We start from the raw sequence: 16018 nt of genomic DNA, 5'->3' as shown, positions 1-16018 counted from the left end.
TCCTTAGTATTAGATTAGAAGCAAGTGCCTTTACCTACTAAGCCATCTTGCTCGCCTAGGGATTGCTTCAGAGAAAAGAGCAGCAGGTGAGGGTGAGTTTGCTATCCTCACCACGTAGAAGGTTGTCCACATAGCTGGGGACAGATGACCCAGGAGCAGCCCCTCAAGGGCATCAGGGATTTCAATGACGGCCTTTCCCGCGACTCCCACGCTCCTCGCCAAGAGTTCTCTTCAGAAAGCTTCCAGAGAAGGTAAATTTGTGGTGTGGTGGCTCAGACTATCCCGAAAGCCAAGCCCTTCACTGCGACAAAGCGGGACATCAGAGACTTGCAACAACTGGGATTAGGAGTCTGTCTGGACAGCTCTGAAAGGAGCAGGCACCGCGGAGCTAAACCGCCTGAGCTCAGGGTCCAGAATTCGAGACGGCGGAGCGCCTACTAGCCCTAGGCTGCTTGCAGCAGAGCAGTAAAAAACGCCGAGGGTGTGAGGGGGAAATATTCCTTGAAAGAGCCCCCACCTCCGACTGGCTGATCAGCCAATCGCAACGCGGGGCGTGGCCGCAGAGAGTTGTCACAGCCAATAGACGCTTAGAGGGCGGAGCCTGGCTCGGGGCGCGCGCTGTGGCGGGGTCGCCCGGGGGAGAGATTGCCCTGGCGCTCCGGGGAGCCGCGGAAGCTGAGTCGCTGTAGGGAGCTTGCCCGGCATGGACGACCCCGCGGCGCCGGGGCCCGCCGTCTCGCCCGCTACTGACAACGGCAACGGCAACGGCGGCAAAGGGAAGCCGGCTGCACCCAAGGGCCGGGAAGCGTTCCGCAGCCAGCGGCGGGAGTCGGAGGTGAGGAACCCGGAGACGTCCGCTGGCTGGAAGTGGCGGCCGAGGTGACGCGGCCCACGGCGCGGTCCCTTCCCGCTGCGGGTCGCCGGCTTTCTAGCCCGTGGCCTGCGGTTTTCCTAACCCGCGCGAAGAGCGTAACAGATACTTTCCAGATACTTGATAGCTGCAGCCTAGTGAAGCCGGAATTTGGATCCGGATTTACCGATTTGGGGGGGCGGCAGGGGGGGACGACAACGCGCTGAAGGACTGCACCGAGGGGCGGGAGCCGAGCTCTGCAGCGGGAGAGAAGGGTGGGCAGGTGGGAAACACGCCCTCCCACTTCAGACTGCAGCAACTGGCTCTGGGCTGGACTAGACAGGCCTGGAGCACTAGCCTTCCCTCGCTACCTCATGCCTTCGGGGGTGATGGAGGTAGCTTAGGGAGCGCCTACCTCGCGCACCTCGCCCCTGTTTCGGAGGGTTAAGAGACACGATTCAAGCTGAGATAGAACTAGAGCAGCATTTGAGTGCAGCGGTCCCAAGATGCAGCTAGAGGGCTGACTATTTGTATACCTGCCTCCTCTTCTTTAAAAAAAAAAAAATCTAACTAGGACAGTGGACGGACTGAATTATGATCACTCCCCCTCACCTTTATCTAGCCATATTCCATCTATTAACCAAGAGCAAAACTGCATCCAAGCAGGGACTTGGGGGAACGAAATGTGTATGGAAGGGATGTGGGGGTCATCTGGTTTAGACTTTATTTTATTTGACTTCATCTTAATTTCTTATTTGAGACTGCTCAAGGTAAAGTCTATTGACAACAAGGTTTCATTTGCCCTGGCTGGGCTTGAACTCTCTGTGTAGCTTAGGAAAGCCTCGAACTCCTGACCTCCTACCTCCATTTCCCAAGTGTTGGGATTACAGTGTGTGCTGCCACAGTGAAAGTAACACATTCATTTTAGTATGTAAAAGACACAGGGCTGGGGAGGTGGCTTCAGTGGTGGAGTGCTTGCCTAGCATTTAAAAGACAATAATGTTTTTCTTTCTTTCTTTCTTTTTTGGGGGTTGTTTGTTTGTTTGTTTGTTTGTTGTTTTTTTGGGTTTTTTTCGAGACAGGGTTTCTCTGTGTAGCCTTGGCTGTCCTGGACTCACTTTGTAGACCAGGCTGGCCTCGAATTCACTTACTCCACCTGCCTCTGCCTCTGCCTCTGCCTCTGCCTCCGAGTGCTTGGATTAAAGGCATGCACCATCATGCCAGGCTATGTTTTTCTTTTTTCCTTGTTTTTTTAAAAATTATTTTTAATTTATGTATTAACTTTACATCCCAATCGTAGCCCCCTCCTTCCTCTCCTCCCTGCCCCTCCCTCCCATCCTCTTCCCCTATCCTCCGTCCTTGTCCTCAGATAAAGGGAGCCCCCCCACACACACACACCCCACAGGAGAGAGCCATACCCTGACATCATTGATACTCTGCTATGATTACAGAGAGGAGCCTAACTTAACTGTTCTCTAAGACACACACACACACACACACACACACACACACACACACACACACACACACACACACCTCCCTCCAGCAGCTGATGGAATCAGATGCTGAGACTCACAGCCAAGCATTAGGCAGAACTGGGGAGTCCTGTGGAAGAGTGAGAGGGACAGATAGAAGGACCAGGAGGGGACAAGAGCACTATAAGAAGACCAACAGAGAAAACTAACCTAGACCCATGGGGGCTTACAGAGATGGAAGCACCAATCAAAGAACATGCATGAACTGGGCCTAGATCCCTAGCATGTGGGTAGGGAGGGAATTTAGAGAATAAAATAGATAAAACCAACTTTCCTGAAATCAGACACTTGGCGGAGTGAGTGGCCAAGTCTGCCAAGTTTCAGTGTATGTTGGGCCAGGTTTTTGTTTGTTTGTTTGTTTCAGCACCTTCATTTATTATGTGTGTGGCCTTGGACAAATTACTTAACCTATCTGAGCTCCAGTTTCTTTGGTAAAATGGGGTTAACACTGTATAACTCAAAGGGTTGAGATAATTGAACATACAGTGTTTAGCACAGTTCACATAGTTAATTGGTCAGTACTTACAACTGTCACAATTCTCATTAAATGGCAGAAGGTGTCCCACAAAACAAGTTTCACCCCCCAGCTCCTGTTTTCTAAAAGGTAAAAGTAGAGGGGAGATTGCCCTCCAAAGCCACCACTTTGCACAGTCAAGGTTCCCTTGCTAGGAATTTTGTTTTAGAAGTGCCTTGTACCTCCTTCCCCCAGAGAGAAATGAGTCTTTTTTCCGATGGAGGAAAAGGTTTGTTTTGGGTCACGGCTTCAGAGGTCTGTCATGGTGGTGAAGGCATGGTAGAGAGGAGCCGCTCACAGCTTGGCAGCACAAAGCACAGGAAGTGAGACATTGTTCTCGATCAAATGTTTCAAGGAGATGAATGAAGTTATTAGGAGATGAAGATGTGTTGGTGAGTAAGGCAGGGGCTCTGCCCTGCTAGAGGTGGCGTTCTAGGAAGGGCAGGGAGACGGGCAATATGCAAATAAACAAAATGGCTGCAGAGTGGTATGTTAGAGTTCCCTTCTGAAGCAGGAGCCTCATCCTCACCTATCAGGAAAAGTTTCTCATAGGGCTTTGCTTTTGCCGGTGAGCGCAGTGTTAATACTCAGAGTTCTCTGATACTGCTGTTTACCTGCTGAGTTTCTGCAGCTGCATTCTTCGTGCTTGGAAATGAACAACTGTAGTAACCATCTCTGTCTGGGCTCATTGCCTCCAAAAGCCATGCTGGAAAAATAGCTTCACCTCCATCTTCCAATGTAAAGGATGTGCTTGTCTTAGGTCCCTGCCATCTCTGCACTGCCCAGATCTGCTTTTTCTCTTTGCTTTCCAGTAGAGGGCAGTCCTTAGGGAAGATGGTTTTCCAGGACTTGTGAAAAATTTTGCTAGAAGATCAAGACAATTGCCACAAATCGAGAGAGCTCTATGCTAAGGGCCTTTCTTGTACTTAACTGACTAGTCCTTTCAGTAACCTGGTGAACAAAGTCTTATTATTGTCCTCATTTTATGGATGAGGAAACTGAGCATTCTCCAACAATAGTTACCGATGCCAACCGAATTCCCCAGACTTGGTGCACACACAAGATTGTTCCCACTTCATTGTACACATTTCTATGTGACCAACTGCAAACTAGGGTCACTGTTCCTTACCCCCTCCCGAGTCTGATTGATAATTTGCTAGAATGACTGAATTCAGATTCTAATTTTAGAATAAAAGGTACAAATCAGAAACAACCAAACAGAAGAGACTCACAGACAAGTATGGGCTTGGATTGCTGTACAATTCTATGTCCTCTCTAAAGCCACCATCCTCTTAGCACAGCCATTTCTTTTGTTTTGTATTGAGACAGGGTTTCTCTGTGTAGCCTTGACTGTCCTGGAATGCACTCTGTAGACCAGGCTGGCCTTGAATTCACTGAGACTCCCTTGACTCTGCCTCCCAAGTGCTCGGATTAAAGGCATGCACGGCCATGCCTGAGCACAGCCATTTTATTTTTCCAGCAATACCAAAGTCATTGTTCCCTGGATATTTTCACCCCTTGCCCCCACCCCTTACTTTCTGTGAAGATGGATGTGTTCATGCGTGTGCATGTGTGTGAAGACCAGAGGGTAATCTCAAGTGTCATTCCTGAGCCAGTCACCAGAGTCTTTTACTGGTCTGGAACTAGCCTAAGCTGGTCAGGCTGGCTTGGGATTACGAGCATGTACTCCTGGGTTCTAAGGACTGTCAATGCCTCATGCTTGCACAGCAAGTACTTTATTAACCAACCAAGCTAACTCCTCAGCCCCTGTTTCAGGATTTTCATATGGAGTGTGATAGGGATCAATTGAACCATGGCCATGAAACTGAACTCAGTCTGTGTGTGCACACCACCACCACCCCCATTATAACAGCAATGGTCAGCTTCAAGGCATGCCTAGTCATTTTGGTAGGGCTAATCCCTTGCTTAGAACTGTATAAGGGTCCACCATGAGTTACTGCAGTAACACTAATTCTAGAATAGTTAATGGGCTCCTGAGTAACATCAGAACTTTTTAAGGATTTTGGGAATACTGTGCTAGGAACCAAGGGCAAAGACAAAATATGTACTTTATACTATGCTGAGCCATGGCGAAGTAAACTTCACCATGATCACGTAATATGTAACAGAACTAAGATTCAGAATTTTTTTGAAACAGGAGTCTCTCTCACTATGTAGCTCTGGCAGACTACGAATTCATTATGTAGACCAGCTAACCTCAAACTCACAGAGACCCTCCTGCCTCTCTGCCTTGAGTGCTAGGATTAAAGGCTTATGTCATCATGCCTGGCAAAATTCAGAATTTTAAAAATTCATATAGGGCCATACACAGTGAGTCATAACTTAAATCCCAGCAGTTGGGAGGCTGAGGCAGGATTGTCCTTTGAGTTCAGAGCCAGCCTGGAGTACATCATGAGTTCTGGGGCATGCTGGACTATAGACTTAGACCCTGTCTCAATGAGGCTAAGCTAGGGATGGAGCACATTTGGTAACATGCTTGCCTAGTACGCACAAAGCCCTGGGTTTAATCCCTCGCAACTCATATACTAGGTGGTGGCACATGTCTGCAGTTCCAGTATTGTCTAAATAAATAAACAGACTTCATATAAAAGTATACTAAAAGGAAATTCTCATAAAATCTTATGAGGTTAGAGAGTGAAAGTGTATTAAAATATTTTAAAGTAGATTATACATACAAAATCATAGGAAATTTAGTATTTGATGCAACTTGGCCTGTAAATGCTACTGTATTACACTAACTCTGGGTAGTTGTTGAATGTGAGAGCTCAAAAACCATTTTCTTTTTTTAGTAGATGAGGACTTTCCAGCAGGAGACATCTTTAGTGGGCTAATGACAGAACTTGGGCCAGACTTCAGTTTCTCCGTTTGGGTCTTGCCTGTGTTTCTTCCCAGACATGAGCTAGATGTTCCTCTGGTCTCTGTTTCCATGGAGTTCAGATGCAGGCTCAGACCACGGCTTTCCTTTTGTTTGGTTGGTTATGGTCTTGTGAGGCAGAGTCTTATGCTGTCCAGACTGACCTCAAACTCAGCATGCAGCTTCATACTGGGATTACAGGTATATGCCACCACACCCTGTTTATGGGGTGCTTGAGATCAAACTCAGGGCTTTGTGCATGTCAGCCAAACATTCTACCGACTGAGCTACAGCCCCAGTCCCGTTTGTTTGTTTCTGAGACAATGCCCCACTGTGTAGCCCAGACTGGCCTTGAACATGGATCCTCCTGCCTCTGCCTCCAGAATGGAGCATTATAGGCTCATGTTACCACACCTTATACTCCTGTCCTGGTTCCGGGCCTCAGACTTTGGCTTGAAACGCATCTCTGACCCGACCTTAGCCTCCAAGAGGGAAAAACATGAAACCAGGATATAGTCTTTCTTTGGCAACCTGTTTTCCCATTACCAGAAATTTTTCTTTATTATAGGGCTCTGTGGACTGCCCTACTTTGGAGTTTGAATATGGAGATGCAGACGGGCATGCAGCAGAGCTGTCAGGTATGACGTGTGGGTCAGTGGTGAGTGGAAGTGTGGTTGGGGAGAGAGAACAGGCCTGAACTCTCCCCCGCCAGCTGTTATCACTGTGCTCCTTCCCCAACCTAGTAACAAATACCTGTTCTACATTTCCTTCTGTGAATTCTCCAGGGTAGAAGTATTCGTCATCTGTTCAGTCTACTCTTCTTTCTTGGTAATTATTTTTCTTTTGCTGTACTCTCAACTTAGTTCTCTCCATTCTCTGTTACCCACCTCTCTTCCTGTAATCCCTGTATCCGCCTGTAATCCCTGTATCCGCCTGTAATCCCTGTATCCGCCTGTAATCCCTGTATCCACATGCCTGTTTTGTCTGCCACCCTTTCTTTATCACATTCTATCTCTCTCTGTCTACCCTTCTTCCTTCCTTTTCCTAATACTTCCCCTTATTAATATTCTAGCCACGGCTGAAGGAGATTATAGGTAAGTGTCTGGCTGAACAAGGCTGGACATATCACCTGCCTCAGTCACAGTCAAGCTCTGCTGTGGATATTTGTGAGCTGGGTTAAATGATCCTGTTCCTCTCTCAATTCTGGGCTGCTTGTCCCTATCTGCAATTTCAGAATAGGGCAAACGTGATCTCCTCACATTGCGGGCCTCCATATCACACGTGCTATGAATGCTAGTTATTAATAAATGAGCTTCGGGTGGAGATGGTGTGAAAGTTAAATATTCTGTCACATGGAAATGACACTTTGAGACATGCTTTCTCAGATAAAAAGACAAACGCTTCTGCAGAAGTTCTGGTGAATAAGCACAGAGAATAAATTTTGCAATGAGTGACAGAAATAGCTAGGTTTAATAATGAACAAAGGATTAGAATCTGGAATGTGAATATGTGTAGAGAAAGAGAGAAAGCTAACGAAGAGATGACTAACCTTGATAGAAAAGAAGACAAAGAATATGAACTCACAAAAAAGAAAAAGTCAATAAATCTAAGAAGGGGCATGTATGAGGCTCACTGTTGTGTCTACAGTACCACAAAAGACTGTGTGTGGGGGGGGGGGTGTTTGTGTGTCTGAAAAGACATTCAGGGTTTTTGGGTTTTGGTTTTTGTTTTTTATGTACATTGGTGTTTTGCCCACATGTGTATCTGTGTAAGGTTGTCGAATCCCCTAAAACTGAAGGTACAGACAGTGTGAGCTACCATGTGGGTGCCAGGTCCTCTGGAAGAGCAGCCAGTGCTTCTAATCACTCAGCCATTTTTCCAGCCCATTAATTAATGGAATAAAATATTTTTTAAAACAGGATATTATTTCCACAATCATCAGACTGTAAAAATTAAAGGCTGGCAAGATGACTCAGCAAGTAAGGCGACTTACCTCCAAGCCTCATGACCTGAGTTCCAGCTTCAGGCTCATATGGTGGTGGAAGAAGAAGAATTCCCACATGTTATCTTCTGGCCTTCGTATGCGCAGTGTGGCACTCATATACCCATATACATATACACATAATTAATTTAATTAACTAATTAATTTAAAACACCCCAAAGGCCTAATGAGCGTTTTTCTACATTGCTATGTGTACAGTATAAAGGCACAGAATATAAAACTGGAAAGCAATTAGGTCATATCTAACAAAGTTGAAGATGTGCACATATTATGACTTAGTAATTTTACTCCTAGATGTTTAATCTAAAGAACTTTATACCTACACAGTAGAACATGTTTATTTCAGCATTGTTTTTAGTTATTAAAAGTTGAAACAACCTAAAATTCCCATCTACAGGAAACCAGATAAACTAGCATATAAGCACAATCGGTCTACATGTAGCCATTAATATAACTCATCTGGGTCAACATACTTCAATATGACTATGTACCCAAAACAAAACTGAAGCAAAGAAAATAATTTATACAGTTATGATAATGCTAAGATTAAAAAATAGAACAGTAGGGGCTGGAGAGACAGCTCAGAGCTTAAGGGTACTGACTGCTCTTCCAAAGGTCATGAGTTCAATTCCCAGCAACCGCATATTGGCTTACAATCATCTATAATGAGATCTGGATACATAATAAATAAATAAATATTAAAAAAAATAGAACAATATTGCCAGGTGCAGTGGTGCATGCCTGTAATCCCAGCACTCATGGAGACAGAGGCAGGAGGATTTCTGCCTGGTCTACAAAATGAGTCCAGGACACCCAAGACTACACAGAGAAATCCTGTCTTGAAAAAAACCCCAAATAACCAAAAGAAAAACAACAAAACAAAATAAAAATAGAACAGTATACATTGTTTAACTTACTTTATATTTATTTTTATTTGGTGCATATGAATGTTTTGCATGCATGCCTGTGTGTGTACTATACATGTTCCCTGAACCTGAGGTTATGGGTAGTTGTGAGCCACCATATGGGGACTAGGAATAGTGTTTATAGATACATACACATGTAATAAAATTCTAAAAATGGGCACGTGAGGAATACATGCCAATTTCATGATAGTAGTTACTTCCAGAGAAAGAAATAAGGCTGCAGAGTAGTCTGAAACAAATATGACACATGTTATATTTGTTTAGTCTGAGTAGAAGATACACGCATATCTAAAATGTATCTTACATTTATCTGTGTATGAAATTCCATTATCTAGCATTTTAAAAATAAGGATAAAGTTCAGCGCTGTTTACCTTCCTGGCCTGTCTTCCCTGACCTTCCTGATCTAAATTAATAGCTACATGCACATATACTCGCATTTCCTTTAATGAACCAACGATGGGCATATTTAAGACTTAAAGTTGAGATTTGTTTCTGGCTGCCCTCAGATTCTGAGACATGGGATTTAAGTGTCCTAACTCCGAGGTAATTCTCAGTCTTCACCTAGCTGGCTGGAGTGTAAGTGAACTTCAATTGCTTTGTGGTATAGGTGGAATAGATAATCTGTTGGTTTTAATTCATTCTAAAATGAGGGTGCACAGTAAATGTTCTGATACTGCAAGGGCAGGGGATATCCTTCTCTTGTCTTATAGTCAGGGACTGTGATAAGTAAGGTTAGATTTTTCTGAATACAAAAATCCTCTTTGGCAACCCTAGGTGCTTTCCACGTGATTTGCCACAATGCCTACCCCAGTGGCCATATGTAGGAACCTACATCTCTATACCCTTCAAGGAAACTAAGCATAGAGAGATCAAACTGGCTCCCAGCCACCTCGTGGCCTCCTAAACAGCGTAGAATCTTGCCTCCAAGATCCCGGGTTCTGTTGCCCTTTCCTTCCCCACAGTTAGACTGGCCCTAGCCTGGGAAACAGAAGTGATGGCATGAAGGCCTCTGTGCGCCAACCCTCCTCCTGGGCCTTACCAAATGCCGAGGGCTGCCGTCCCTCGCTGCTGCCAGCCATCTGGCAGGAGGACAGGTTTGATAGTTTAATCACCCAGGGACACACATAGCTATTTTTAACTGTTCTGACTTGGACACAAGAATGTTTTGGAGCCCTCTGCTCCTTCAAGCGATCCTCTCTACTCTAGATTCTTCACTGAGGGTTCTAAATGTGACTCTGTTTTGTATTTCTGCTACAGAATTGTACAGCTACACAGAGAACCTGGAATTCACCACTAACAGGAAGTGCTTTGAAGACGATTTCAGGACTCAAGGTGATGTTATGTCCTTACTCAGAGAAACATGCTACTTTCCTCCATGATATCCCAGTCTCATGTAGTAAAAGGCCAAATCAAAGTTTGCTTCTTCGCCCCTTTCACAGCGGCATACCCATCTTTACAGAGAAGATGACTCCAAGGCTTCTGCTTGGTTTCGAGAGCAGTTTTCTGTGCCCTTCCTGTGATCCCTTCAGATCCGTTTTACTACTTTCTTGGTGGCGATTTAATTTTTAATTCAACAAATGTGTGTTGAGTATCTGTTGTGTCAGAGATACAGGAGGCAGAGGTAGAAGTTATCTGCAACTTCTACAAAGAAGCTGCATAGTCCAGTAGCAGTGGACTGGGTGCATATCACAAGAGTAGCCAAGGCCCAGAGCGTTTGGGACGGAGCTTTTGGGTTGGGCATCTGCGTGGAGGAGGTCCTCTTGTATTGGGCCTGTGAGGATGTCTAGGAGTTGGACATGGATGGAGACAGAGGGACTCCTGAGGAAAAGCGGAGGACAGAGTATGGTGTGTGGACAAAAGTAGGAATGGTAGAGATGTGCATAGAGTGGGTTCAGATTAGGACATCTTGGGCCTAAAGTTTTCTTGGCTAAATAAGGAAAGCTTGGGCTAGGGACATAACTTAGAGTTAGAGTGTGTCCAGCATGTGAAAGGCCCAGGGTTCAATCCTCGGTACTGTGTAGTTAGATATATAGATAAATAGATGTTTTAATTTAACAAAATAAAAATAAGAAAAGGTTTTGGAGCGAATAATCATTTGGAGCTGAGATCCGAGGTGGGTTTCCTATCGAAGAAGTGAGAGGAGCCAACATTGGCTGTGTGTGGCTTTATACCCCTAGTGCAAGACACTAAGGAATGGCTGGAGTTGGAAGAAGATGCCCAAAAGACCTATGTGATGGGGCTTCTGGACCGACTAGAGGTGGTCAGCAGGGAACAACGGCTTAAGGTGGCCCGGGCTGTTCTCTATCTAGCCCAAGGTAAGTGTCTGTTCTTGCTGATTTGATAGGGGAGGAGCTAGGGAGGGAAGTGCATAAAGCCGATCTTACTGGGAGAAGGAAAGCAGGGACCCTTACCTCCCAATGGCAGGTCTTGCCGTGTTAGGAGTGGCCCGTCCTTGCGGGGAAGATGCCGTGTTAGGAGTAGCCCGTCCTTGCGGGGAAGATGCCGTGTTAGGAGTGGCCCGTCCTTGCGGGGAAGATGCCGTGTTAGGAGTGGCCCGTCCTTGTGGGGAAGATGCCGTGTTAGGAGTGGCCCGTCCTTGTGGGGAAGATGCCGTGTTAGGAGTAGCCCGTCCTTGTGGGGAAGATGCTGTGTTAGGAGTAGCCCGTCCTTGTGGGGAAGATGCCGTGTTAGGAGTAGCCCGTCCTTATGGGGAAGATGCCACTCTGGATCTCTTGGGACCTGCCTCTGTCTCAGCAAGTGCATCAGATTATTCTTTTTTCTTCTTTTTTTAGAACAGCATCTCACTTTGTAGTTCTGGCTTGTCTCGAATTCACAGAGATTCACTTGCCTCTGCCTCACAAATGCTAGGATTAAAAGTGTATGCTACCATGCCTGGCTCTCTCTTCCCTATTCTTTCTGTTTCTCTAAGAATGTCTGTGAACTCTTGCCTCTACCTCCTTAGTTAGGATTATAGACATAAGCATACATACCCTGTGCATGTCAGGAATATTTCTTCTTCTTCTTCTTCTTCTCCTCCTCCTCCTCCTCCTCCTCTTCCTCCTCCTCCTTCTTCTTCTTCTTCCTTCTTCCTTCTTCTTCTCCCTTCTTCTTCTTCCTCTTCTTCTTCTTCTTCTTCTTCCTCTTCTTCTTCTTCTTCTTCCTCCTTCTCCTCCTCCTCCTCTTCCTCCTCCTCCTTCTTCTTCTTCCTTCTTCCTTCTTCTTCTTCTCCCTTCTTCTTCTTCCTCTTCTTCTTCTTCCTCTTCTTCTTCCTCTTCTTCTTCTTCTTCTTCTTCTTCTTCTTCTTCTTCTTCTTCTTCTTCTTCTTCTTCGTTCCAAGACAGGGTTCCTCTGTGTAGCCTTGGCTGTCCTGGACTCACTTTGTAGACCAGGCTGACCTCGAACTCACAGCAGTCCACCTGCCTCTGCCTCCAAAGTGCTAGGATTAAAGGTGTGCGTCACCACACCCGGCTAATGTCAGGACTTCTTACAAGGATTTCCCCCTCTAATCTGGGCTGTCGGTGTATGTGGAGATTAGCAAGAGAATCCATGTAGGAAGAGCTGATACCCTGGCACCTGCACTGAGGTTCCTCGTGGCATTTTGAAAGTTCAAGCCAACACAGCAGCAGGAGGGGATGCTGTGAGTAATGTGGAGATAACCAGAACTAAATATGATTAATTGGGGAATGCTTCCCAGAAGAAATCTGTCAGCCAGGTGTTGGAAGGGGCACCTACGTAGCCTTGTTAGAGCAATGAAAATAAGCTCTGAGCATGTGAGAGTTGCTGGCAAACCGATAAAGTGAGAACCAAAAAAAATTGTAAAAGGAAAAAAAAAACAATAAGTGGGAAGTAAAGCTGGGAAAGGGAAGCTGTGGTAAACTGGTGGTTCTCTGTGGTCTGGTGTTCTAACCAACCTCCAGCTGCCAATACAAAGGTCCTTTTGCTTAAGGGCTCTGTCTGCAGCCTGCACTGGGCAGTCAGGAAGCGGAGGGAGTTGATATGCTCAGTCCTCATAGGAATGACTAACAAGCTTGAGAAGACAGTCTTGGTGACCTCACTCCTCTTGGGTGAAATAACTCTTGAGTGGTGTGTTTTATACTGTTTCCAGAAAGTTCCCTGGAACTGAACTCTTTCAGCTGCCCCCTTCTATCTCTCTCACTTCCCCTGTCTCTCTTCTGGTGATCCCTGGGATCCGTTCCCAAATAGACTATTTGTATTTGAATTCTTATCTCAGGATCTGCTTCTGGAGGGATTTAAGACTGGCTATTGATGTGGCTGGAGAGACCGTTCACTGGAGAAGAGTACAGGCTGCTCTTCCAGAGGACCTGAGTTCGATTCCCAGAACCTACATTGGCAGCTCACACCTGTCTGTAATCCAGCTCCAAGTGGTTTGACACCTTCAAAAAGACATGCATTTAGGCAAAACACCAATGCACATAAAGTAAAAATAAATAAATGGGTTTTTAAAAAAATATTGGCCATTGATGAGCACATTTGACTTCCCCACTGACTCACTCATCTAAGGAAGTTTTCATGGACCCTACCCAAATTCTGTAAGCCTCATTATTCTGTAAAGTATTAGGAAAGGTTTTTTGTTTATTTGTTTGTTTTTATTCATTTTTTTCTAGACAGGGTTTCTCTGTGTAGCCTTGACTATCCTGGACTTGCTTTGTAGACCAGGCTGGAACTCACAGCGATCTGCCTCTGTCTCCCAAGTGCTGGGATTAAAGGCGTGCACCACCACTGCCCAGCTTTTTTTTTTTTTTTAGAACCAAATTGGCTTTTATTATTCACATACTTAGTAGAAAAGGGGTTTTAGGGAAAAGAGTGGAGCCTTATGAAAAAGTCTGGTGTGGTCCAGCACTACTATTTACAAGTGGGAGCAGCAGTGTCCTCCCATCAGGCACAGCAGGTGCACTTGTCTGAAGAGCCCTTGCAGACACAGCCCTGGACACACTTAGAGCAGCCCACAGCGCAGCAGGAGCAGCAGCTCTTCTTGCAGGAGGTGCACTTGCAGTTCTTGCAAGCACAGGAGCTGGAGCAGCTGCAGGAGCTGCCGGTGGAGCAGGAGCAGTTGGGGTCCATTCCGAGATCTGGTGACGCTGGAGCTCCGGAGCAAGAATGGAGACAGCCGGCAGTCAGGCTCCTGGAAGTTGTGGCGATCCCGCCCAGCTTTTTTTGTTTTAATAATTTATTTTCTTTTATTTGCATTGGTGTAAAGACATCAGATCCCTTGGAACTAGAGTTACAGACTGTTGTGAGCTGTCATGTGGGTGCTGGAAATTGAACCTGGGTCCTTTGGAACCGCAGACAGTGTTCTTAACCACCAAGCCATCTCTCCAGCTCCCAGGAAAGTTTTAAGATCATGTCGTGGGTAGAAAGACCCAGGATGCCTGCCCCCTCCAGCTCCATCCTACAGCAGTTGTCTGATCCTCTAGGCACTTTTGGGGAATGTGATTCGGAGGTCGATGTGCTACACTGGTCCAGATACAATTGCTTCCTGCTCTATCAGATGGGGACCTTCTCGGCCTTCCTGGAGCTACTCCACATGGAAATCGAGTGAGACGCCTTAGGGGTGGGCTGGCTTAGAAACTTTCTTGAAGAAAGGGTTTACACTGTCTGTGGAATTCCCTGTAGGGGCGGAGCCTACTCACACCTCCGCTCACAGCTCACTGAGTCCCTGTATCCAGCTTTCTTTCCTGATACTGTACTCTTCCTCCTCTAGGTTGAACTAAGTAGTGGCTACAACCCTGGGCTTCACAGCCCTCTCCTGGCTTGGTTACCTTTTTAATCTGGCACCTTTTCAGCTGAGCCCAACTCTGGAACTCATAAAGGAAACTTTTTTCATCATAAGCACCAGAGGAATAGAACAATTTCTGTCATTGTGCCTAATATTTCTCTCCTGGAAATGAAGTGGCCTCATCTGCTGCAGCCACCACACTGACCCCTCTCTCTCTTGCACCTGCCATGCAGGAGTTTTGGATATATTGAAGTCTGCTTATTACTTGTCATACTGTTTCGCATCTGTTCTGATGTCACAGACCCTACCGCTTGCCTGTGTTCACCATGGAGAGGAGTTACCGGGTTGCAAGGGCAGTGTGCGGGTTCCTTTATCTTAGATCAGTTTCCCGGTGCCTACATACCCCAGGAATAGCAGATACTGGTGTCTGTGTGTTGTAGAGAGCACAGGGAGGAAAAAGGCCTCATAGGTTCCTTTCTTTCCTTCCTCTCTATGGCAGCAACAGCCAGGCCTCTAGCAGTGCCCTTCGGAAACCAGCTGTCTCCATTGCTGACAGCACCGAGCTCAGGTGAGTGACCATGGGCTTCGGACAGAGGGTGTCCGACATGAGTGGGATGTTAACCTTTTATCTAATCTTGTCTGATGGGACTCCCACTGGTGTTATCTTTGAAGTCTGTAGCTACTGGCCGGGAACCGCCTTGGGAATCTCTTACGGTCCTTTTGTAACCCCAGGGTACTGCTGAGTGTCATGTACCTAATGGTGGAAAATATCCGACTGGAACGAGAAATAGACCCCCGTGGGTGGAGGACAGCCCGAGAGACCTTCCGAACCGAACTGAGTAAGAAATAGCACTTGAGCAGGGGTTGTGCATAGAGTCCTGAGGGTGCATGGCAACAGAGTGTCTGTTTTGTTTTCTTTTTTAAGACAGCAATGCTGCGTGAGGCATGAGGACTGGGTTTGATTACACTCTTGTGTCTCTTGGTTTCCTTGGTTAGAAATGAAGATAGTCATTCCCTTTTTGTTTCATCATGAGTCCCATATGGGGGAAATGAGTTGAATTGCCTTAAATACCAAAGGATCAGATGTGAACACATTTAAAAACATGTATTTATTGATATACGTAAGTAAAGAATGAAGTGTGGTTCACAAACTACCTCCAGTCCTTTATCTAGGAAGCCACATCATTACTGTCACTTCCTGTTTGGTATGACCCTCAAAGCATTACCTTAACCTCTGGGGTGTGGGGTACACTATTTTACCACAGTAGCTCAATCCTGTCCTTTAAGGGGATTTCTTCTGGGGGCTCACTATGGCTCCTTTACAGGACAAGGTACTCTGGAATATTTCAGGGGAGGCGAGTGCCTTCCTCTGCACCCAGACTCAGGGGTGTGAGGACAGGATGTCAGCAACTTCATCTCACTTTCTCTTGATTCTCTTTATACCTCAGGCTTCTCCACGCACAATGAAGAGCCTTTTGCCCTCCTGCTGTTTTCCATGGTCACCAAGTTCTGCAGTGGCCTGGCCCCTCACTTTCCAATAAAGAAGGTTCTGCTTCTGCTCTGGAAGGTGGTCATGGT

General features: G+C 46.1%; 2 protein-coding genes across 2 annotated transcripts in view; one reads left to right on the top strand and one right to left on the bottom strand.

The window, feature by feature from the left end:
* Positions 1-614: 614 nt before the first annotated feature.
* STRIP2 (striatin interacting protein 2) overlaps positions 615-16018 on the top strand; it is a 42026-nt gene continuing 26622 nt past the window's right edge. The window contains exons 1-8 of the mRNA XM_084785014.1: positions 615-835; positions 6343-6412; positions 9961-10035; positions 10881-11018; positions 14139-14259; positions 14940-15008; positions 15173-15279; positions 15889-16016. Coding sequence (XP_084641140.1) covers positions 704-835; positions 6343-6412; positions 9961-10035; positions 10881-11018; positions 14139-14259; positions 14940-15008; positions 15173-15279; positions 15889-16016 — 840 coding nt within the window. The 5' untranslated portion in view covers positions 615-703. The remainder of the gene's footprint in view (positions 836-6342; positions 6413-9960; positions 10036-10880; positions 11019-14138; positions 14260-14939; positions 15009-15172; positions 15280-15888; positions 16017-16018) is intronic.
* Positions 13453-13875, bottom strand: LOC311599265 (metallothionein-1-like). Its single transcript, XM_084785017.1, has one exon. It carries the CDS (start codon positions 13783-13785, stop codon positions 13600-13602), a length of 186 nt encoding a protein of 61 aa, XP_084641143.1. The 5' UTR covers positions 13786-13875; the 3' UTR covers positions 13453-13599.

The sequence above is a fragment of the Acomys minous genome, assembly GCF_964271855.1.
Source record: "Acomys minous genome assembly, chromosome: 6".
Taxonomy (NCBI): Eukaryota; Metazoa; Chordata; class Mammalia; order Rodentia; family Muridae; genus Acomys; species Acomys minous.
Note: the sequence above shows the minus strand (reverse complement) of the source record. Positions and strands in the feature narration are given on the sequence as shown.